Source organism: Leptosomus discolor, chromosome 5 (genome assembly GCF_034619465.1).
Source record: "Leptosomus discolor isolate bLepDis1 chromosome 5, bLepDis1.hap2, whole genome shotgun sequence".
NCBI classification, from domain to species: Eukaryota; Metazoa; Chordata; class Aves; order Leptosomiformes; family Leptosomidae; genus Leptosomus; species Leptosomus discolor.
The window spans coordinates 76,810,366-76,834,509 of NC_141395.1; the positions used below are offsets into that span (position 1 = coordinate 76,810,366).

General features: G+C 42.8%; 1 protein-coding gene across 2 annotated transcripts in view; it reads right to left on the minus strand.

The window, feature by feature from the left end:
• The window catches only part of KHDRBS3 (KH RNA binding domain containing, signal transduction associated 3), a 91,842-nt gene extending 73,821 nt beyond the window's left edge, over nucleotides 1-18,021 (minus strand). Inside the window, exon 1 of one of the 2 annotated variants that reach the window (XM_086465712.1) lies at nucleotides 17,718-18,021. In XM_086465712.1, the coding sequence (XP_086321838.1) occupies nucleotides 17,718-17,805 (88 nt within the window). In that variant the 5' untranslated portion in view covers nucleotides 17,806-18,021. The remainder of the gene's footprint in view (nucleotides 1-17,717) is intronic. The other variant, XM_086465711.1, reaches the window with a different exon arrangement.
• Nucleotides 18,022-24,144: the final 6,123 nt, after the last annotated feature.

The window sequence follows — 24,144 nt, forward strand, 5'->3', positions numbered from 1 at the left end:
TTCTTCCTTATTATGCACACAGCACTACTCAGACTTCTTGTGATTCTTTTGACAACTTCCACAAGAAGGAAAAGCATAATTCAGATGCCATCTGAAAAATGGATAAACTTGCAGCCCTTAATATGCATAGGCATATCATAGAATCATAAAATGTTTTGGGTCGGAAGGGACCTTAAAGACCATCCAGTTCCAACCCCTCCCGTCACGGGCAGGGACACTTTCCACTATACCAGCTTGCTCCAAGCCCCATCCAGCCTGGCCTTGAACACTGCCAGGGAGGGGGCAGCCACAGCTTCTCTGGGCAGCCTGTGCCAGTGCCTCACCGCCCTCACAGTAAAGAACTTCTTCCTTATATCTAGTCTAAATCTCCCCTCTTTCAGTTCAAAGCCTTTACCCCTCATTCTATCACTACACTCCCTGATAACAAGTCCCTCCCCATCTTTCCCATAGGTCCCCTTCAGTTACTGGAAGGCTGCTATAAGGTCTCCCCAGAGCCTTCTCTTCTCCAGGCTGAACAACCCCAACTCTCTCAGCCTGTCCTCACAGGGGAGGTGCTCCAGCCCCCTGAGCATCTTCATGGCCTCCTCTGGACCTGCTCCAACAGGTCCATGTCTGTCCTATGCTGGGGGCCCCAGAGCTGAACACAGTATTGCAGGTGGGGTTTCACCAGAGCAGAGGGGGAGAATCACCTCCCTTGACCTGCTGGCCACTTTTATGCAGCCCAAGATGCAACTGGCTTTGTGGGCTGCAAGCACACATTGCTGGCTCTTACTCAGTTTCTCATCCCCCAGCACCCCCAAGCCCTTCTCGACAGTGCTGCTCTAGATCCACTCATCACCCACTTGTGTATTTGTGCTTGGGATTGGCCTGACAGGTGCAGGACCTTGCACTTGCCTTGAACTTCATGAGGTTTGCACAGGCCCACCTCTCCAACCTGCCAAGGTCCCTCTGGATGGCCTCCCTTCCCTCCAGCATGTTGACTACATCACACAGCTTGGTGTCATCAGCAAGCTTGCTATTGCCAAATTGAAACACCAGCCATAGCACATCCAGTTACTGAACTCTAAAGCAGACGGGCTTGAGCACTACTGAAGACACTTAAAGCTTTAGGGCATTGGTAAAGACAATATAGTCTGAAAATCAGCTGACAGATTCAAGCAAACCGCATTTGATACTGGAAGATACCTACACTACCAAAACACATCTTAGTAGGGTATCTTCCATCCCCATATTTTATATAACTGATAGTTACGCAAGTGTACAAGTGTTTACCTAGCATTATGCAAGATTTACGTAGTCATCAGCAAGACAAAGTAGCATTCTTCCCCTACTTCTCTAAAAATCATTTTGAGCAACTCTAGAGTTTTGCCAGCATCCTCCAACCCAACTGACAGAAGGCCAGGGCACAGCATCACATTCTGGCAATCTTTAATTCACTAGTGTCATATCCTACTGATAAATCCTAATAAAACACAATTCACACCTTCTATAAGCCACATTTTACTTGAAATCATCAGTAAACCAGAAATTTCAGGAAATATCCAAAAGCGCTGGGGGAGTTGGCTGATGCCATTGACAGGCCACTCTTTTTGAAAGGTCATGGTCATCAAGGAACATTCTTAGTGACCAAAGCAAGTATCAGTCTTATCTTCAAGAGCAAGGAGGAGGATCTGGGGAACAACAGGATGGCAAGACTCACCTTGATCCGTTGGAAAGTGATGCAGTAAACAGCCCTGGTAAGTCATTTCCGAGCATGTGAAGGACACTGATTATGAGCAGTCTGCATGGACTTAGGACAGGGAAGTCATGCCATACCAAACTGAGAGCCTTCAATAATATGAATACCTCTACAGATGAGACAGAAGCAGCTGGTGTTGTCCATCTCACCTGTAGTAGGGCTTGTGATGCTGTCTCCCATACCAACCTCACATAAACTGACGAGGTGCAAGCTAGAGAAACAGTGAGGCAGACTGAAAACTGACCTGCCTGGCTCAAAGGATTGTGAATAAGTGGCATCACCACCAGTCCAGCTGGAGGCCAGACACTAGTGGTGCGCTCCAAGGCTCAATATTGTTTAACATCCTCATCAATGACCTGGATGATGGGACACAGTGCAGCTTCAGCAAGTTTACAGATAACAGAAAACTGGGAGAAGTGATTCAAGCACCAGAGGGTTGCAATGACTCAGAAGTACCTTGAAGAGCTGGAGAAATGGGCATACAATCTCATCAAGTTCAGAGGGAAGTGCATAGTCCTGTACCTGTGGAGGACTAACCCCACGCACAAGAACAGACTGGCCACCAAACAGCTAGAAAGCAGCTTTCCAGAAAAGGACCTGGGAGTCCTAACAAGCTGAACGCTAGCCAGGAATGTATGCTTGCAAAGGTCACCATCATCCTGGGCTGCACTAGAACACATTGCCAGCATTTTGAAAGTGGTGATCCCTCCTCTCTGCACTGATGCAACTTTTCACAAGGTCCTTGTTTGATTTCTGTTTTGCAGAAGCATTTTGAAAGGATTTTTTGAAGGAAAAATTCGTTCCATCTTCAGTATTTTTAAAAACATACTAGTTCTAGTGAATTCTGCCCCTACCCCAAGATTTATGTCTCATGGAATACTGTAGCCCAGAAAGCCATGATTTGTTACCTGAAAGCATGCTAGAAGTTTGTGTTGCATCACAGTATTACATATGCTCAAGCAGTCCAGAAAAAACGTATTTAGACAAATCCAGTGTACAGCAGTCCATTGTTGTCCCTCTCCATAGCCCCACCATTACTCTGCATGGCTGAAAGTGTACACATTCGAAGTTACACATCTCTTCCCACTGCTTCCCAGAACATGAAGCTGTCTAAAATAGATTTTCTGTCCAATAAAAAGTTGTCATTTTTCACATTTCACAGTGTTAGGGAAAGGAACAGAGATGAGGCTATCACAAGTACCTGTAATGTGTCTAAATTCTCACACCAAATTCAGTGAAACTCAAATTCAGCACTAGACATTGTTAGGACTTGGAAAACTCATACCCACCGGTTGATACATAACCATTACCAACAAGCACAATCTCATTCTTACTATAGAAATTGAGAAAAACATCTATATATTCTGTGACACTGCCCTGGTCAAGGAAAGCAGGAAAATGAATGCTGCCAGTGCTCTGGAGCCTGTAAAAAGATTAACTATTGAACACAGTATATGCTGGAGTAAGCTTCATGCATATCTGTGTTGGTTCAACCTACTGTTCATGATTTCCTCAGCTTCTTGACTCTAACACAAATTTCCTGGTCCTTTGATGGAAATTGCTCAGACTCCTGAGACCTCACATCTGCAACTTCGTGTACTAAAGCATGAACTATTGATGTGCAAGTAAGCTGTGTGAAAAGGTAAACTTGTACAGAAAGAACATGAACCCACATGTGAATGAAGGGATATAACATCGTGGCTGGACTGTATTTCAGTCCGCAAAACTAAAATACAGCTTAACAATTTGAAAAATGCTTTCAGAATACTTATGAAAAAGGTAACAATCCAAAGTTCCTAAATCATTTGTGTATTCCAGTCCACAGATGTATGAAACAAACCAACGGAGGTTAGCTGGTGCATGTAGAAGAAAGAGGACTAATTCCAGCACACCATTCTGGATTACTTTCACACACCTCTGATCCTTCAGAAGGCCATTATTCCCAGTGCTAGCAGATAAAAGAGGCAAAACATTACCTTTGATACAATTATTGTAAGCAGCACTTTCATTATTTGTCATCCATTACAGTCCTTGGCTGCAGTTACACAGCTTGGCAGGAAAAAACCACACAAAAGCTGCTTGTACATCTACCGCCCTATGGGACAGTGCAGCTTAAAAAATTCACATGAAAATTTTATGTATGAGTTTCAACATAAACTGAATGTTAAAAACTAACCCGGATGCTAAGAGTTTTTAGCTAGCAGAGGGATAACACTAATTACTATCCCTTTCACATGCTAATAGCAGGTGAATGCAAACATCTTCTCTGTGTATGAAGATACATATTACACAATTAAGCAGGTTGCTACCACATTCAGCCATTTCCAAATATTACTCTATTAAACTTATTCTCATAAAATCAGTTGAATCACTTCCTGGAACTTTAGACCAAGATCACACTTTCCTAGAAGGGCGATAAACCTTGAAGTCCAACTTATGGACTCATTCCAGCTGCAAGTCATAAGAGAAGGAACATCTTTGCCAACAGACCAGTTTCTCCAGAATAGTGAGATCCAAGACTGCAATAAGCTTGTCCTCTATAGGACTATGTTCTTATCCATGTAGCACCATCACTGAGGAAAGCAATCTCACAACTTTTACATCTGTCAATTTTTTTCTTAAACTAGTATTTCTAGCAGTCACCTAACAGAACATTACTCACTTTTCCAGATTTAAGAAAAAATTGAAACAGCTTCATGATTTATACCTGCATAAATATCTGAAGTAGCTACCAACTTATGCTAGTAAGCTCTTGCTGAAACACACCTCGTAAAGAAAGTTAAACTATACTACATTTTTAGTAGCTTTTATGGTATGGTTTTACTTGCCACTAAAAATTATAATTCAGAGCTGGTTTTTATCTAAAGTGTCTTCATATTTAGCTTAAGTAAACCTAAACAATTCCTTCTGAGTAAATCATATTTCAGGTTAGTACATTTATAAAAAAGCATCTTCAGTAAAAAATATTTTTAAAAGTCCAAGGTCAAGTTTCTTTCCAATAGACACGGTTATGTTATAGCTGTAATAAGCAGAATACCTGCATGATGTTCTGTGCAACTATCGAGCAGTCAAGATATTGCAAATCATTTTTCTTAAATTTGTTTTGAAGACAGCTTAAAATCAAGTGCTTATATAAAGCTGAAAGATGTGACACCTCAGTTTTACTGCAGTTTCAGAAGCCACATCATCTCATGTAGTTACGTGATTAATTTTAGGTATGTTACTGGTTTAGTTTTAATCCTGCTAATTTCAAAATTCCAGCTTTCACTGAAGACTAACTTTTTCCCCAGTGATGATTGCGTGTGTGAGGAATTTTCTTATGGGAGTAATTCCTGTATTTACTAGTTTAAATAGACTTCAGTACATTTCTACAGGTTTTACACAGAATAATCAACTACTAGAAAGCATCGCATGCACAGGGCAGCTGACATCTTTAAGTGCAGTGGAACAATCCACAGAGAAGTACACCTACATTAAGGTGAGACAGCAAAACCAAAGCTGAACTGGTCCCATTGACATCAGTAGCGCTGGGAAAATGCAGAAGCTGCTACTAACTAGACACCTGCCTTGCCTGTCCTCCTCTTGCCTTCATAATCCCATATATTCAAGTTTCTGCTCCTTCATCACTTCTGTCTGCCAAGAAACAACAAGAAAAGTGCCAACACCGAGAACCTGAGGTGCCACTACTTCTTGGTTCCGTGATGTTTGATTTCCTTCTATATGGGAAAGGAATTTTTGATGCTCCAGTTTCCAAAAGTATAGAATCAAGCTACCTTCTAGATGTGGCAAAGGACAAAAAGGATGCATTTAAAAAAATGCAGCTAAGAAATTCAGGGTCTGGGTGCCCAAAGGATGAAGGACAGCTGAGACAGCAATAACCACTCAACATGGTAGATTGTCCTATCACTCCTTGCTACTAGAGAGAAGTAAAGCATAAAAGCGCATTTGGGAAGAACGAAAGACCAACACAGTCATAATGAGTACTTACGGTCCCATGAATAAGTCTTCCTAAACAATGATTCATGTGTATATTAAGCTTCAAATTTCATTTCCCCTTTACTCATTGATTTTAGAGAAAATGCGGGAATGACCTACCTAGTTACAAACTGAATAACCATCTAAAATGCTGGAATAGGCTACTTTGCATAAAACCAAGAAATAAAGGTGCTCAACTGAACTGAAAAAGATTGACTGTCCTCTAGTAATAAATCTGTAAAGAACATTTAACAAGAGAGAAAAAAATCTTCCTCAAGACATCACGAGAAATATAGGCACAAATACCTCTACCAAATTTGACACGAGGGTTTAAAGACTCACTGTTTCACAGAGCAATACATTACCACAAATGCTAGAATGAATCTTTGTTGAATATAAGTGAATCCACATTCCCATGATTGTTCTTTTTTGTAGTATCCCTTTCTGAAGCAACACACAACTAATTTAACAGGCTACTACTCTAATCTACTATAGCTGTATCTTAAAAATATGAACACTAAATTATAAGAAAGAGCTGGGAATGAGGAAAAGCATTCCCCCTCCCACTAAATTCACACAGCTTTTATTTTACCCTTGCATAACAACTATCTTTTGGCAACACCTCTTGACAAGAAGCAAGGGATTAACTATGTAGCTGTCCAGGAGCATCTATTCTCTTTAATCTATTTTTTCTGAAGAGGCCATCTGCTCTTATTTCTTAATTTCGTGGCCTGGCTTGAAATTGCATTCACTATTCTGTTAGGATTTCAATTAGTTACATATAAAAATTTCTCCTATATCAGGATAGCTGTCGTGAGGATGAAATACTGTAAGGTGAAGAGGTAAAAGGGGTTATTACCAAAAGCTGATTGACTATAATTGATACAGCTCAAATAGCTAATTAGCCATCAATAAAATGAAGGGAAAATAATGCTCTAACATTTATTTTATTACAACACAGCTTGACATCCATTACTGACAAGTATGCACAGCCATGTTTTAAGGTGCCGAATCTGAATAAAGGTATTATGCTTGCTTTCTGCATTCTGTGCACTCAGCTCTTTTCAGATGACGATGCAGAAACACTTCAAATCTCAGCTTTGATAAGTGCCAAAACCTTCCAAAATGAGGTACCCAAAAATACCTCGTACGAATGCTGACAAGTCATACCTACATGATTAGCACCGTTTGCACAGACTTACAAGGAGCAAGTAGTTATGTCCAAAAAATTTACTCACTACAAGCTACAGGTTTGAGCTCCAGCCAGGTATTACTCCAATACAACATTAAGCAAAGGATTCTGAAAGGGCTGTACAGAATGAAACCGAGTTTTACATCCTATTTCATCCAAGAGGGAAAGAAAAGTACTTCTGATTCAACTCTTTTCTATGCATTTCACTGTTTTCCCCAGCAGAAAGACCAAGCAGGAGGCTACCTAGCAAGCTGAGTATTTTAGCTAGTGTCTAGAGTAGCCAACTGCTCAGCATCATCTTCAGACAAGGCATCTTAACAGGCAGCTTTCTAGCCTAGAAAACCAGGCACTGAAAGCTTTCAACGCTCCTTTGAGCACATTGACAAAAAAGAAAGAGTTCAGTGCCTTGAGGACCTGCAAGCTACTCAGAGGCAGAAAATACATTAGGTCAGCATAATGCTCAGCATACCGCTGAAGTCTAAAGAAACTATGATCTACTGGTTAAGAAAGCAAATCACACCCATTTTTCTCTATCAGGGCATTAATTTAGAAAGGATAGTATTTCTAGAGTTCTTCATAGAGCTGATCTCACAGCCAGCTACTTGCCACTTAGACGATATGAAATACACATCAGCACTTTTAATTAATCTTATATTGAACTACATGAACTATTACTTAGTGTTCCAAACAAGGCCTATTATTTCAGGAGATTTGTAAATTCTGCAAGTGCATCTATGAACAAACAATTTATAAATAATACGATGGTAGCTTCCCTGCACTCTCCATTTAATCAGCTGAGAATAACGTGACATTCCAAGGGTTTAAAGTTCTGAAGTGTGGCAAGGCATTTCTGTTAAAACTTCTCTCGACACATCAAAGGGGACTGACTGACAGCAGTTAAAGCGCCCGTCAGGAGGGCAGCACAGGCCCAAGCTCTCGCAGGTCCCACCCACACGGCAAGCGCATTTGGAAGCGCTGTGTCCCCACACAAGGCAGCTCCGCCACAGCCGCAGCACTCGGGCTGTATTCGAGCCCAAGGCGGTGACCGAGGCACGAGCAGCGACGGCGAACACCGACGACACGGCCGAGCCGGGAGATGCGGCCGACGCCGATTCCGACCCGTTCGAGCCTTCACACCTCGCCCGCCGGCAGGGGCTGCCGTGACCGGCCAACACCGACGGCGCCCGGCGCCCCCGTGCAGCTCCTGTAAAGCAGCTCCCGGCTTCCCTTAAGGAGGCCGGGACTCCCCCCGCCAGCACTGGACACCCCCGCCAGCACTGGACACCCCCGCCAGCACTGGACACCCCCGCCAGCACTGGACACCCCCGCCAGCCCCGCACCTCCCCCGCCAGCCCCGCACCTCCCCCGCCAGCCCCGCACCTCCCCCGCCAGCCCCGCACCTCCCCCGCCAGCCCCGGTCCCGTGTTCCCCCCCCCCCCCCCGCCCCGGCAGCCCCCGTCCCGTGTCCGTCCGTCCGTCCCCCGTCCCCCCCCCGGCAGCCCCGGTCCGTCGTGTCCCCCCCCCCCCCCCCCGGCAGCCCCGGTCGGTCGTCCCGCCCCCCCCCCCCCGGCAGCCCCGGTCGGTCGTCCCGCCCCCCCCCCCCCCGGCAGCCCCGGTCCGGTCCTTGTCCCCCCCCCGGCAGGGCGGGCCGCGCCGCTCGCCGTCTCCCCCTGCCGGCCCCGCGCCGGCGCTGCAGCCACAGGCCCGGCCGGGAGCGCAGGGTGCGGAGTATCGGTTATGCCAAACCACCCCCAAAAACGGCCTACGAAGGCCTTCAGGAAAAGCTCCACGCGAGACTGAAAACCGCGCGACGATTTCTCTAATATTTCGTGGCCCAATACAGCAGTTTCGCGGCACAGAGACGGCATCCAAAAACCTTCCTGGGTAAGTCACAGATCCACAATTTCAGCATCCCTGTGTTCAGGGGGCTCTGTTGGTATTCTACAGGAAAACCCACTGTGGAATACTTCTGCTCTTTTCAAAGGGTGCTTCATAATTGCCTGCGATCCCTAAATTCACAGAAAAAAATAAGGCTGAAACTTTAAAAGGTCACTAATTCCCTCCTAAGCAGTTTATAGGGCTACACTTATGTCATTCCCAACATTTGTTTCACATGGTATTAACAGACTTCTGTGAAGACTTCAAGTGTCTGCAGAAAAAATGTCTGAAGAACAGATACAGTAAGCTTTAAAGACATGATAAATCTTCTGTTGTATGCTTTTATACAGTAGGCCAATAAAAACCTAATCATTTTTCCAGACCATGGATGCATGGTGTAATAAAAAGGTCAAGGGTATATGATTAAGTGAAAAGAATCTTTAAAACCAATTTGTGCTACACAAGACAAATTGGACCGCTGTAGCCTTTTCCAGCCTTAAGATCTAGTACTAAGGTGCCACATTTCACCTTGCAGACTACTCAGCCTAGGATACCATCGGGGTATCTCCACGAAAAGCAGCAAGTGTTAACTGGAGCTAAAGGTGTCACTGCAACCTATCTGCTGTGAAGCAGAAAGCAAAGCAGATTAGCTCCTCCACACACATGAGGATTTAAATGGAGAAATCAAGTCAAACCATTAGTAAGAAACTGTTTCACTTTGAGTACAAATTTTGGGGAACCCTTGTAAGGAAGGCAGAAAACTCAGCTGTGACACACCCCCCTTCCTTGACATTAGGACTTAGTGATCTTTAAAAAAGCAGGCTGAAGTGGTCATGAAACTAATAAAGTGAAAAACCACTCTAGGTTTCTGAACCTCCCTGACTGTACAAATGGCCCAAGAACATTGTACTCAAACTGTGTGAAGGCAAGTCTAGAAGAGAAAAACCTATTTCCTTCAAACTCAGGGGGAGGTATGGGGTACAGTCAAGCATAACAAAAAGCCATAAAAGAACCAAACAGACATGATGGACCTTAGTGCTTTTCACTTTCGCAAAAGTGAAATCTATCATTTAACATTACTTTGGAGCTGGGCAGAAAAGTGTGACTTTTTACTTCACTGTCTTACCCCATAGAGCTGTACCACTCAAATCCACATGTGAGGAAGCACATCATTTCTGCTTGGTAGCAGGAGAAAGACAACATGAAAAAGATCAGATCCTCAGTATCTGAAACTTAAGGAGCTCAGGGAAGAGAAACGGGGCTCCTAACCAGAGATACATCAGGATTGATGCTTCACTGCCACCTCTGGTTAATTAGGATACAGATCAAAAGGAACCAGTAACAAAAACCTTTGTCCCTTACCAGTTAACAGAAAATGAGACATATGAAAAGAAGAATGAGTGCACTAAAAGCAGTTCTTCCATTTTTACATCTTTCAAAAACATTATCGCAAAGCAGCAGGAAAGACTGGCTGAAAATATATAAAACTTCTGCTTTCAAAGGCATCTGCTTTCCAGAGTACTGCTACTGGGTGATCAGAGGCAGTAAGAGACTAACAATGCATTTACCTCCTAAGCATTCAGTAAATGCAGCAGTGTCAGAGCAACAGCAGCAATTTTGACTTCCTAGATTCTTTGTCTTGTCCAAACATTGTCTTCCCCTACTGACTATTCATTTTATACAACCCAAATGGATTAACAAAGTTGAAGAAAATCAGTAAATCCTTAAAGGATTTGCAACTTCAGATTTTCACTGTCACTACATTATACCAAGATCAGCACGGCAGCAGTTGTTACAACAAATTTTCTTTTGGATTAAGTGCAAGAATAGGTTTACTGAAATGATTTCTAATCTTTTAGGTTTCCAATTATTTTGTCAAGAAATTCTTCCTAGAAAATAAAGACCTATAAAAGAACACCTATATAGGCCAAAAAAAGTGAAAGATTTACCAACTACAAGAATTAAACTGACATTTGTTTGCTGCCTTGCAACTTTGTTCCTGTTGAGCCGCCAGCCGAAGCCAAAAGCCTGATAAACACATCAAAATAAGAAATGGAAGGCAGCCAGCAAAACAGCAACTGGAATTGGAGAATAAGGAGGAAGGAAATCCCTTTAACTTCCCAGTTTCTTATTAATTTTACCTTGACAATGAGGTAAAATGATGAAAAACACAACATAAAAGAACAATAGGTTATAAATATGACAGAATTGAGTTCATGTAAAGGAGTATTTTAAGATAGGATAAACATACAAGGAATAACACATGCACTGCTCAGCTGTTGAGACTCAAAAATACAGCTTTCTCAGCTTAAAAATGTTTCTTCATTCCACCTCTCCACTTGCTGCTACTCTAATTTGCTCCTTGTCATCAACAGCCAGCCTACATCTATATATCCCAAGTCACTGATAGTTCAATAAAGAGCCCAACACTTTAGTCAAGATCACATGTCCAGAAAAGCAACACATTTTGAATCAAACGTGTCAAGAGATGCAAAAACCTACCAGTTCTTACATTTGATTTATGTGTTTATGTTTGACTGTGCTTTATTTCATCATCAGTTTGAAGGGCCTCTTTGCATCTTTATTTACCTCTGTGAAGGTAGTAAGGCACCCGGACCACAGCTTAACAATCACCTCCACAAGCCAAACTAGCAAGAGGCCTCCAGACCTTCTCAAGCTTGCAAATCATTGTGCTTTTTCCACGATCTTCTCAAAGATTAAGACACATGGACTTCTGTACCTAGAATGTCACAAGAAAATGAAATTCCCTAATCCACACTCTCCAGAAATATATCTATTTTCTAGCTAGTGGTGTACTTGGAAGTCACACTCAGCTAGGAATATATTGCTCTAAAGTAATCCACAGAACTACTGCCACCCCTACCACACAGCTCCCACTGCACACGTTAAGACCTGCCTTTCCAGGTCTCAGGGACAGATAACCCCACTTGGCCAGTAGAAACGTCCTGTCCTTTAGCATTTTCTATTTGAAAAACAGTATTAATAATGTAAACATTAAGCTTGCAAGATTCCTGCAGAGCTCAGCAAAGAACAGTCAGTTAATTCACCATAAAATATTAGGTGTGTCAGTTACCGGTTAATCCATTTAAATATGCTTTTTACTGAAACTGCTAAATACTAATTAAAGAGTCATGCAGTACCACAATGAATACTTTACAGAGGCTACTCAGCTCTGAACTTTGATACCCAATTGTTTCAGATCAAAGCGCATCCTAAATTCTTTTGTTTCGTAATTATACTTGAAGTCAGAAGGAGGGAAAAGACTCAGAGGGCAGAAAGGTCACGTACATAGATTTTAAGTACACAGAAGTTGAGTCAAACCACAGGCCAGAAGAGCAGCCGTTCAGTGCAGTGACCTTCTTTCTGATTTCTCCAGTAAATAAGTACTCAGAAGGTTACAGTTTTAATTTGCATGGCTGGTGTCGAAAAGGATTGAAAGTGACAAACCATGTCAGTCTAAATTTGAAACCTTTAAATTCGATCTCTCTCATTGACTGCCAAAGTGAGTGTGCAAGTGAATTAGAAGTCAGCTTTAGACTAAATGTGATCATCGGTGAGTGGCTGCAGGCTAGAGTCATGCTTCAGAGCAGATGCGCCTAGGGTGAAGTATGTATGATTATCTTCAGCTGCATTTCACAGCAGCCCTGTTAACATGACTGGAATACCTGATAAATCACTTCCCCAGCCTTTTAAGAGACCAAGACTGGAATCTAATTGTTAACAAGTCCTATGACTCTCCCAACAGTTTCATTGCAGTAAAAGCAAAGGGCAACCATTACAAAAATTGTGAACCTCTGAAGTGTTACTGAACAAGGAAGGCTGAGACATGAGGGACAATCTCTGAAATACCCCTTCTTCACTCCAAGTCTTAACTACTTGTCATGCTGTTTTAAGAAAATAGAAATAGAACCAAAGTCAGCCTTCCCTGGTTTTATGGCGCTACCATCACACCATATCCACTCCTATTACTGTCACAAAATCTCATGACACAGCCTGCCAAATCACCCATTCCCCTTGCACATTTTCAGACTGTTTTGAAGTGTGATTACTAGAAGACAGAAGAGTGTCTTCTTTCTATTTAACCTCTAAGAAAGTCAACTTAGTGACTTGCCTGAAAAAAAATCTTTGTCTGGAAGGCAAATTACAAAACTTTTATTCAAATTAATAGAATGTTCTGAATAATCTTAAAACCCAATCGGACTTCTTCACCTGTATTGGCTTTACAAAATACCTGTGACCTACATGAAGTGCTTTGCCAGCCTCCAAGAGCAGAACACTTGAAACAAGTCTTGCTCATACGATTGAGGTTACAATGAGAAATAAAAGAGAGTCTGAGGTTACACCATAGCAGAGTACCTGTGACAAAATTAGGGACTGGGAACAAGCAGCACCACACATGTCTGTTCCATGCCATGAAACCTGTCCTCAGAGGCAAGCAGGTGATTCAGTAGCAAACTGATTAGCTGTGTATGTCACCTCACTACATATAATCAAGGGCATTTTAGAGTTGTGAAAATTGAGAATTCAAATTTGTGAAAAAATAAAGAAAATCCTTGCTAAGCACCCAGAAGCCCTGGCATACCAAGATAGATTTATTCAAAAGCAGTATCTATGGAACCTTAATTTATTAAGTTCCTACTTCAATCACTTCTAAAGCTAAAAAAACCTTACTTGCTAAAAAAATCAGACAGGTAATATTCTCCAGAACGCAAAAAGTCTGTACACTTTTTCCTCACGCTCCATTCTCCCACATATTTAGGGAGGTACTGGTCTATTTGGTTATTGAACTCCTACTCAAAATTTGATACAGGAAACAGCAAGCCTCTGCTGATCACTACTAGACACATGGCTCAGAAGTCATTCGCTATACAGCTAGCACATACAGCCATCTACTGATAGGAAGGTTTGTTATTCCTGTACACCATAGCATTGACAATTTTAAAAGAAGCCTCGCCAATTTAAGATATTACCTCAAATCTCAAAGTAGCTACAATGAGCTTGTAAGGAAGAATTCCACAGGTACAGCCTACGGAGAAGTAAAAGCTGTCTTTCAGCAATGCCCCCAGGACTCACTATCTTCTGACATAGGGATTTCAGCTGCCCTAACTTCAATTACAGAGTCCTCTCCACCTACACACTTAACACTACACAAACCAAACAAGCACCAGGCATCCGTTTTAATGGCTCCCCTGTTACAAAACATGTCTGGTATCAACATGTTTTATTTACAGTTTGCTTCTTCCATCTGCAATTTCACATGCTTTACCCAACTTTCACAAAATACTTGTCATAAATCATTACTACGCATAGATGTGAAAGACAATGAAGATAAAGTAACTCTTCCCTTACAGATTTTTCAATATTTTTATAGCATCACTCATGAAGTTAGTTATGACAATCAACATTACCCTTGCACATCTGCCAACATTTATGTACAATGTCAAATGCAAAGTCAGCCTTCAAAATCAAGGTCTCAAAAAAGGTTTAAAAGTAAAGCTACTCAGTGCCTTGCAATGATAAACACAAAGAACTATCCTGATTTCAGAACAAGCATTACTTTCACATTCAAGAATATTTTTCACATTTCACATAAAGATGAGCACCTGAGTTGTAAAAAAGAAAAAGACAAATACACATGTTCTAAACTCTTGCTTCTTCACAGAACCTCATCTTTCCTAAGGTTCTTCAGTTACAGAAGTTATTAGAATTGGACATAATGTTCCAGTTCCCATTGCCTGGCATCATCTGCAAATTAATACTATGAGCATGGTCACCTAACTACACAGGCAAAATAAGTCTGCTTCCAATCTCTAACGTGTTTAAAGGTTTACAGGTAAAAATATCCTTTTTAGGAAAGCTTAATGCTCAACTATACAAGTTAATCATTTTAATTAGAGCAAAGGATATAGTCTAGTCTCCTGCAAAAGACTCCTACTGTTTTAAATTTCAGCAGCAGCTGAACCTTTCAATGACTGTTTAAAATGAAATTTAAGCAATAGGTCTTATATTTGTGTCCCAAAGAGACAAGTCATCAAATACTTGAGCAGTTTTCAGCACTTCCATGTACCATGCTTGAACAATGAAGGATACTGATCATTGATTTTAACACTTTCAAAACGCTTAAACCAAGGTTTTGTTAGGGGAAGAGGAGATGCTGTCATCCCCTAATTCTGAAATACAGATTAATACTATTGCCCAGGAAAAAATTCTTGTCACATCCTAGCTATCTTCACATTGTTCTTTTTCAACTGAAAGGCTACCGTGGAACTCTAAAAGCATGTCAAGCTCCATTTTTTTCCTGTATCATTTAAAATGACGTAATTTGTATGTACCTAAATTATAATCTGTAATTATAAGCATAACATGAAAATTTATCCACTTCCATTTAAGAACTATAATTAACAGATTTTCAAAGTCTAGACACAGGACTTTTTCCCTAGAAACCAAATTTCAACATGGTTGGGAATTTGTTAATGATTTGCCTCTTTTGTCTAAGCAGCACACACACTTCAATTCCTTCAGCATCTTGGAAGGATTTACTAATTCAACCACACAATTTGTACAAATCAATCTTGAATTTCTGAAGAAAGTTGGCTCATCTATAGCATTTAAGTAAAAACAGATAGTAAATATAATACTACTAAGACCTCAAAATGCTATTACATAATTAAGCTGCTTATTTTAAGCACTTAAACCTTTGCTAAGACATTCTCACACATACCTGGAAGAAGCCAAACTTAGAAACATATTTCTTTCTAAACTGAAAAGCTAAACAAACCCAGTTTAAAGAATTAAACAAGCCCTTTCATTTGCCTGCTCACTGAACTATCACAGAAGTCTGCAGACCTAATGTATGAAGTACAAGCCAGAACTATCACATACGTTTCCACCAATATTTGCCTTCATTTAACCGCACAGAATTGTTACAATTGAGAATAAAATAGTCACTGATAAAGTTAGTGTCATGACAGGATAGGTTTGTAAAATAGCTTCTCAATTTCCCACCTGTATTATCCAGTCACTTCACTTTAGTAGTAGAGTCACTAAAGAACCAAATGTCTAAACTACCTATTTTACATAAATATTATGCAAATTCACATTTTAAACTACAGTTAACCCATTGATAGCCACTCTGCTTAATCATTTTTACCTGTCTCTAACATGTGAAATAATTCCAATTTAACACAAGACTTCACTTTCAAAGTAAGCAAAAGATCTAGTGACATATTAGAACAAAGAGGATGGATCTATGTCCATCTACATTCATTTTTTTCCACTGACAGTTTCGGAGCTGAAAGTACAGATACAGATACCAAGTATTAGTCAATAAAAGCAGGCAGAAGTGTGTCTGTCCTCTAATTTCTGATTTCAATGAAAGCCTCGAAAATCTATGAAGAGTCCCCAAAAGTCATATCTACTTCCATAAATGCTGTTTATAGAATTGCAAATCACAAACTTCTCCAAGTTCCTAAAATAATTTACATATGCAAAAAACGTTCTTCCTTCACTATCTACAAAGGAACTTCCCTAATTTCCAGCCTTAAATTCTCAGCCATCAAGGTAAAATTGAGTTTATTTACAGCAAACAATAGAAATACCTATTTATTAACATAATTCTCCTTCTCCCACTATCAACAGTGGCATCTTTACAAATCCAAAGTTAGGAAAAATATGCAAAATATCAACCATCCAAGGACATGGATGCTACAAATCACATGGCATATGCATTCCACAGCTGGAACTGACAGCTATCGCTAACTCCAGAATATTTCAGACAACAGTTGATTTTCCTTCTGATTTACAGATGGGCATCCGCAGTCCATTACACATCAAAAACTACAACAAGGCATTAAATGCAGCCACATTGATTTAGACCTATTCCTGTTATAGGATGTAAAGTACACTAGCACAGCTTTGTAATCACTTCAATTGAAGCCAAAATCATTTCAGCTGTCATTAAGTTATATTAGAAAATCAGTTCAAAACTAGTCTCACTGGACCACACCAAGCACTGTATCAAGTCTTGTCTCCACAGAGCTGTACTTGAAAGTCATCTGCCAATGACACAATATTTCCAAATTTACATTAAACCATATTGTAAACCACAAGGAATTGCTTTTCTAGTTAGTATAGCATCATCAAAACAAAGAGCTAGCACTTTAAAGCATATCTGACATGCCAGATACAGAAGGGATAGGAATCACTTATTATTTGGAGTTATATAATTGCAAAAGAAAATATACTTCTAAGTTTTTAAAGGATTCACCAAAATATATTGTTGGTTCTTTAATATTTTAGTTACAGAGCCAAAAGTTCCCAGGAAAGGGCATAGGTTGTAGGCTCCTTTTTAAAAGGGCTCACACGCATATAAACAATAAACTACTTATCGCTCAGAAATACGTTAGCAGGGCAAAACAGGACACCTTTTCGGGGTTTTACCCGACCTGAAGCCCGAGCAGAGCGCAGAAGACCCAAGCTGTTCTACACAACAATTCAACTTGGAATCATGTCGAATTCAAGCCGTGAGCGATCATGCCTTCGCTATTGTAAAAAAAAAAAAAAACAAACACCTATGAAAGAGGAGAAATTTGGGCAGGCAGGGCAGCGCTCGCTGTTGTCCGGGGCAGATGCTGTGCCCGCCGGAGCGGAGCCCAGCCGGCCGCGCTGAGCGCCGCGGGCAGCGCCGGGGCGGGGGGCAGAGACCCCGGCCCCACCCGCAGCCCAGCAGGGGGAAGGCGACGGGAGCCGGTGAACACCAGCAGCCCGAACACGGAAACATTAAGCGGATCAAAACGAAGAGCAAACCCTTCGCTGAGCATCCTCGGCCGCCGCCACTAACTCCGGCTCGGCCCCACCGCTAGTCCCCCCAACGGCGGGACGAAGCGGCCCCGCTCCGCTCCCGCCGGCCCTCACCTTGGTTGACCAGCCGCAGGGCGTGGGTGAAGGACGGGTCCAGCGAGTCCTTCTCCGCCATCAGCTCGGGCAGGTACTTCTCGTCCATGGTGGCGGCGGCCCGAAGCAGCAGCGGAGCCGGGACGCCGGGTACCCCCGAGGGGAAGGGGGCGGCGGCGACGGTGCGGATCCGAGTCCCAGGCGACGGTAAATCCCCAGAGGCAGCGCTTCCCCCTGGCCGCCTCCCGCCCGGGGCTGCGGGGACGCATCCAGAGGGAAGCGCCGCAAGCCCCCGGCCGGGAGCGGGGCGGGAAGGGGCGCGGGCCGGTGGGGACGCCCCCCCGCACCGACTAAGGGACGCGGAGAAATCCCTCTGCGGAGGCGCACGGGGCGGGGGGTGGGGAGAAGGAGGAAGCGACGCGCCCCGGGAGCCGCTGACCCAGGCGGGACGTGTCCCCCCGGACCCCGCACACGGGCGCGTAGCGGAAGAGGGAGACTGTGAGACGGCTGGCGCCAGACACACACCCTCCCCTCCAGCGCCGCCGCGCCAACTGAGCGGGCAAGCCCCTCCGCGCCAGGTTTAAATACCCCTGCTGAGGCCACGCCCCCTAACCGCCCAGAAGCCTCGCCCCCTGCCCACCGAGCCACGCCCCGGGCCCGTTCCCCCCTCCCTGGCTCCTCCCAATGGGCGGTGACAGTAGAGCTCCCGTCACTGTCACCCCGCCTACTCAATTGATGACTCCTATTGGGTGGGGTGGTTTGTCAGTCAGGGACGGTCTGCGGCTTCGGATTGGTGGCTGCCCTGCTCCGCCCCCCTCCTCCCCCCCGCGCCCTCCCACCTCTCCGCCCGCGGTCGGTGCGGCGGGGGCGCTCGCCCGCCGGGCTGACGTTCGCGCAGCGGCGCCTGACGGGGAGCGGGAGCGGGAGCGGGAGCGGGAGCGGGAGCTGGGGCGGGCCCGAGGCGCTGCGAGGAGCCGAGGAGCGGGGTCTGCCGCTCAGACCCGCAGCGGACCCTCTGCGGACAGCGGGGCTGGCGCTCTTCCCCCTCGGGAGCTCGCGGGCGCCGGGACGCACCAAGGCCCCACCGGCGCCGGCGGAGCTGCGGGCGCTCGGCCTGCGGGCGGGCCCTGGGCCTGCGGGCGGGCCCTGAGTGGCGAGCCGCGGCGAGGCGAGGGGCGAAGGGAGCCACCCGGGGCGCTCCGGCTCGGGACCCGCTCCCCGAGGCGACGGGATGTGCGAGAGGGGCTGGGGGGAGGGCGGGACCTGCCCCCCGGGTCTCAAGGGGAGCGAGGAGGAAGAAAGGCAAGATTTGATCTTAAAGGAGGAGTGAAACCGATTTTAACCTGCCCCCCCCCAAACGGCAGTACTCTGTTTATCCAGCATTTTGTACTTGGGCCTCTAGTAAAACAAAGCGCTTCATAAATACTACCCAGGAAATCTTATTTCCAATGAATTACAGCGATGGGCCATTGTAAGCAGGTTTGTGATTCAATAGTAGCCAACTGTTCTACAGGAAAGAGAAGCAAAGTTTCAAAGACCTCGCTCAAGCCTGTTTTCCTGGTTTTTTCATAGGCTACACTTGGTATATTAGTTCATTATTCACTTGGATCTCTAGCTTCGAGGCTTTACATAGCTTCCTTATTAGACCTTAGGTGTTTCGTCAATGAATCTTTGGTGACAAAAGCCCAAAGGAAGCAAGACCATCTATTCTCTGTAACAGCACAAGGGCAAAACAGAGGAAAATTACTAAATCACTGAAGCCATAATCATAATGCTAAAGTAACATTTTAAACTGACATTTACTGGAAAAGCCGATAAGAAATTTCAAGTGATAAGCCACAGTTACGAGACCACTGAAAATATTATCTCTATTAATCCAATAATCACACATTTACTTTTCTATGTCATGCAAAAAAAATATAATTTGTGATGTATCTTAGTCATAGCCTTGCAAGATGGGGAGAAAACAGCTCTGAAAAAAACTAGCATGAGAAATCACTCCCTCAAAGCTTGGAAGCAGAGGTGAAGGCTCTCTTCTCAGAATTACGTGTGCTCTTTCACCCTTAAAACAGAAGGACTATATATTAAGGTATCTGATTTCTTGTTGTATTTTACAGACTGGAATATCCCATAAAACAATGTCTGATACGTTACAATGTGAAATACACTTGATTTACATTCTCTCTACAACTGTTCCAAATAAATCTTGACCCAGGATGAAGAGAAACGAATTTGCAAGGTTATATTTTAAAAATTCTCCTGCATGACATCTAGCTTGACAGATACAACTAAAACATACAAGCAATTGGATTACAATGAATGTTTTATTTCAACCTTCAATATACATCTTCTGTATAAAAGTACTGAAATGCAGCCATCTGTTGTGAAACAGGCAGACACATACAACTTTGACACAGAACAATTATGTAGGAGTGTAGTCTTTATTGAATGACCTGGAGCAAAATAATCCTTATCTTTACCAGTAAAGCCAAAAATTTATTTAAAGTCCCTCTACAACATACAGGACCTCAGACCGAAAGGTGGCCAAATTATTACAAATGGCGTAAAACGCAATGTCCCTTTCTTGGAAAGAGTCATATGCTCCCTGGTAACTGATTAAACAAACATTTGGTGTTCCAAGAAACCACAGCATTTCTTCCCAAATTATACCCATTCCCTCTGGCTTACAATAGAGAAAGACTTACCAGAAGTCTGAAGAATTCTTTCTCACCAGATCTGTAATAATGTAGAAATTATAAAATTATCCACATTTTACCCTGTTGTTCAAACTCAAACCTGCACATAACAAGTGCAGTATATTGTTTTCTCCGATGAAATTCACTGGGATGTAATAAAACAAAAGGAGGACAGAAAGGGTGGGAAATTATGAGCCTCTGGCCACAGAAAGCAGCCTAGGATGTGGTTAGCCTGCTGAGTGTAATTCTTACCATCCAGGAAAGGCAGGAAACATCAACTTCTTAAGGATTGATTGCTTTCTTGCTACTGAAATCCATACAAAGCTTGAAAAGCAGCTTGATCAAGGAACCGCCCAGTCAGTAGTAGCTTTACTATTCACAAGTGTTTAAAAGTTTTGAGTCCAGATTTTTAAAATTCACAATTTAAATGTGTTTATCTCTACTGACAACAGTAAACTAAATGGGGATTTTTACATGTCCACTCTGCTGTCTGTTTGCACGTAGTAGTCTCAGGAAGCTAGTTCGGTAGGCGTACATCAGTCGGGAACCGGTGTCAGACTAACATCCGTTGCTTCTTTGAAAGCACCAGTTATCTGACCTGACAGTGTGCCTGCCTATTTATACGCAAAAATAGTAGATGCCAAAATTAATATGCATGAGGACGTGTTAGTACCTTCACTGACAGGGTCGAGATTCACTTTCTTGCTTCTCGTGCCTTTTGATGCAGCCAACGGGACGTCTGGGGACCGTGTGTGAAGAGGCTGAAACTGAGCTGCAGCCTCTCTCTGGTCCGTAGGAAGTTCTGTACAATGTATTGAAGTTACACGTCTCTTATTTGCTGGATGGTATTTCCACCGTTAAGTCTTTGTTCCTAATATCGTAAGTACTCTTAAATATTTGTAATTTTGTCTAGATTACTGTCCACTTTTTTTTTTTCTTGGTATGACTAGTGTTATTGCATTTATTCAATGATCATATCAAGCTGCCACTGACCGTGGTAGACTTTACATGGCTCTAATGTAGTTCTTGCCTCTGATTTACCTCGGGGCTCTCGATTTAAAGCTCAGACCACAACAGACTGTTATGGGATAATTATTTATTTGAGCCTTCAGCTCATTAAAATGCACACAGCTGAAGACCTATAGAAGCAGGGTCTATTTTGGGAAATAGTTTGTCACAAATACCACATCTAGTGAATATGTCCTTGATGTGACTCACCACAGTTCTGATTAGCATGTTGCTAAGTAGGTGCTGGCTTCCTTAGTATTCCCATATATCACTTGCCAATTTCTATTAGGCACACTGAAATTACCATTGCACTCCTTTCTCCAATATTCCTCTGGCCATTTCTCTTTTTTTTTGTTTTTTAAACTTGCACATGAGTTACAGTATGGAAAAATAGATGGGTATACTGCCATATCAAGACATCCATCATGAACCATTTTCAAAAGCTCTGGATGCTTTCTTCTAAAATTCATGCCTTTTTCTTTTATGCCTTTTGTCCCATAGTTCAAAGGTTAGGCTATTTTCACCCCTAATGAAACTTACTGCATTATCAGCTAAGATTTGTTATATTGTTTTCATATTTTATTCACTCTTTCTCTACATTTATTTCTAAGAGAAACAAGGTTTGCAGGAAGAAAGTACCTTGTGTTAGGGAAAAAAAAAAAAAAAAAGGCTTTCAGGCATGTAAGTTCTTTGCCACCATATTTTTAGTCACTAAAGCATGCCACAGTGTCATATGCACCTGTTCATCCAAGTCTTCCATTTGTTTTCTACCTTGTTTTATGGTATTAAATATCAGAAATGGGCTGACAGGAACCTCATGAAGTTCAATAAAGTGGAAAGTCCTGCACCTGGGTAAGAATAACCCCAGGCACCAGTACATGCTGGGGACCACCCAGCTGGAAAGCAGGTTGTCAGAAAAGGGCCTGGTGGTGTTGGTGGACACCAAGTTGAACATGGGCCAGCGATGCGCCCTTGCGGCAAAGACAGCTAATGGTATCCTGGGCTGCCTTAGGAGGAATGTTGCTTGCAGGTTGAGTGAGGTGATCCTTATCCTCTGCTTCATACTGGTGAGGCCACACCCGGAGAGCTGTGTCCAGTTCTGGGCTTCCCAGTACAAGACAGATGTGTACTTACGAGATAGAGTTCAACAAAGGGCCATGAAGATGATGAAGGGTCCAGTGCTTCTCTCTTATGAGGAAAGGCTGAGAAAGCTACGACTGTTCAGCCTGGAGAAGAGAAGGCTCAGGGGGATCTTATTAATGTATATAAATACCTGAAGGGAGGGTGCAGAGAAGATTGAGCCAGGCTCTGTTCTGTGGTGCCCAGTGACAGGACCAGAGGCAATGGGTGCAGACTGAAACACAAGGTTCCTCTCTCTGAACATCAGGAAACACTTTTTTTTTCCTGTGAGGGTGGCTGAGCACTGGCACAGGCTGCCCAGGGAGGTTGTGGAGTCTCCAAGCCCTGGAGATATTCAAAAGCCTTCTGGACATTGTCCTGGGCAATTGGCTCTAGGTGGCCCTGTTTGAGCAGGGGGGTTGGACCAGGTGACCTCCAGAGGTCCTGTCCAACCTCAAAGATACTGTATTGTACAAAAGATACAGATTATATGCCTCATTCAAGTTGTACATTTGTATTTTTTTATATTGTGTTACAGAGCCAGCACTGAAAGAGGCAAAGTTTTGTCAAGATTTTTGTTGAAACTGAACTGATTATGTTTAGTTTCTGCTGATCCTGTGTATCCATATCTGTGATGAAAAAAAGAGTATAGTATCCACAAGTAACTACTATTCTGATAACCATAATTTTACATTAATAAAGAACTACTCTCCTTGTTATGTATTGCCCTACAGTGTGTTTCCTTGAATGAGATAAGATACTACAGTAGAACAAGTAAATGACTAAATCTTTCATGTTATGGAAAACATCATCTGTGAAATCAATCAGACTGTGATCTCCATACCATTTTCATCCTTCCCTCCCCAATTGCTCCAGATTTCTGCCAGTCTTACTCATCATCTTCATTATGTTCTTCAGCGCTTGTAAGAAGAAAATACTTTTTACTTTACTTTAAGCACTAACTGTGGAGACATAGATGCATCTCTATTCCTAAACATAACCAAAATCATTTAACACCAGTTTTCCATCAAGTGTAATTGAATTTTAGATTGCATCTCCGTGTATCTTTTGCCTGTGACATTAGGATTTTGCCATAATTTTTTGTTGTTGTTTTACTATAGTACTGATAATGGCTAATTCCAAACAGACCTTCTAGTATATCATTGCAACTTCCTTAAAAATCTCATGTGCAACAGCCATAACAAAAAGCATTTTCTTGAACTGCCATCTTCCAGAGAGCTGGAAAGTGGGTTACTACACTCTGCCTGGCCTGAACTCCTGGTATCCAGGTAGAACACATAATCCATAAAATGTATGAGACCTGCAGAGCAAAAAGATTACATCATCTGTAGCAGGTAAATTTTAGCATTCCACCTTATTGTTCTTTTTAGGTCTTAAAAGCTAATGCCCTGTATCAGAACAGTCTCTCCAGTTTCTAGTGCAGTAGTTGAGGCAATAGATTGCGGTGAGTTCACCACCTTTTTTGTTATATTCATGTATGCCATGATCTAAAGGGCTTTTTTACTTTCCTTTAGGCATTTTGCTAATGGCAGCTGGAACAGCGCACATACACGTAGTCCTAGAGCTGCATGCACATGTATCTTGATCACATGATGTGCCTGTAG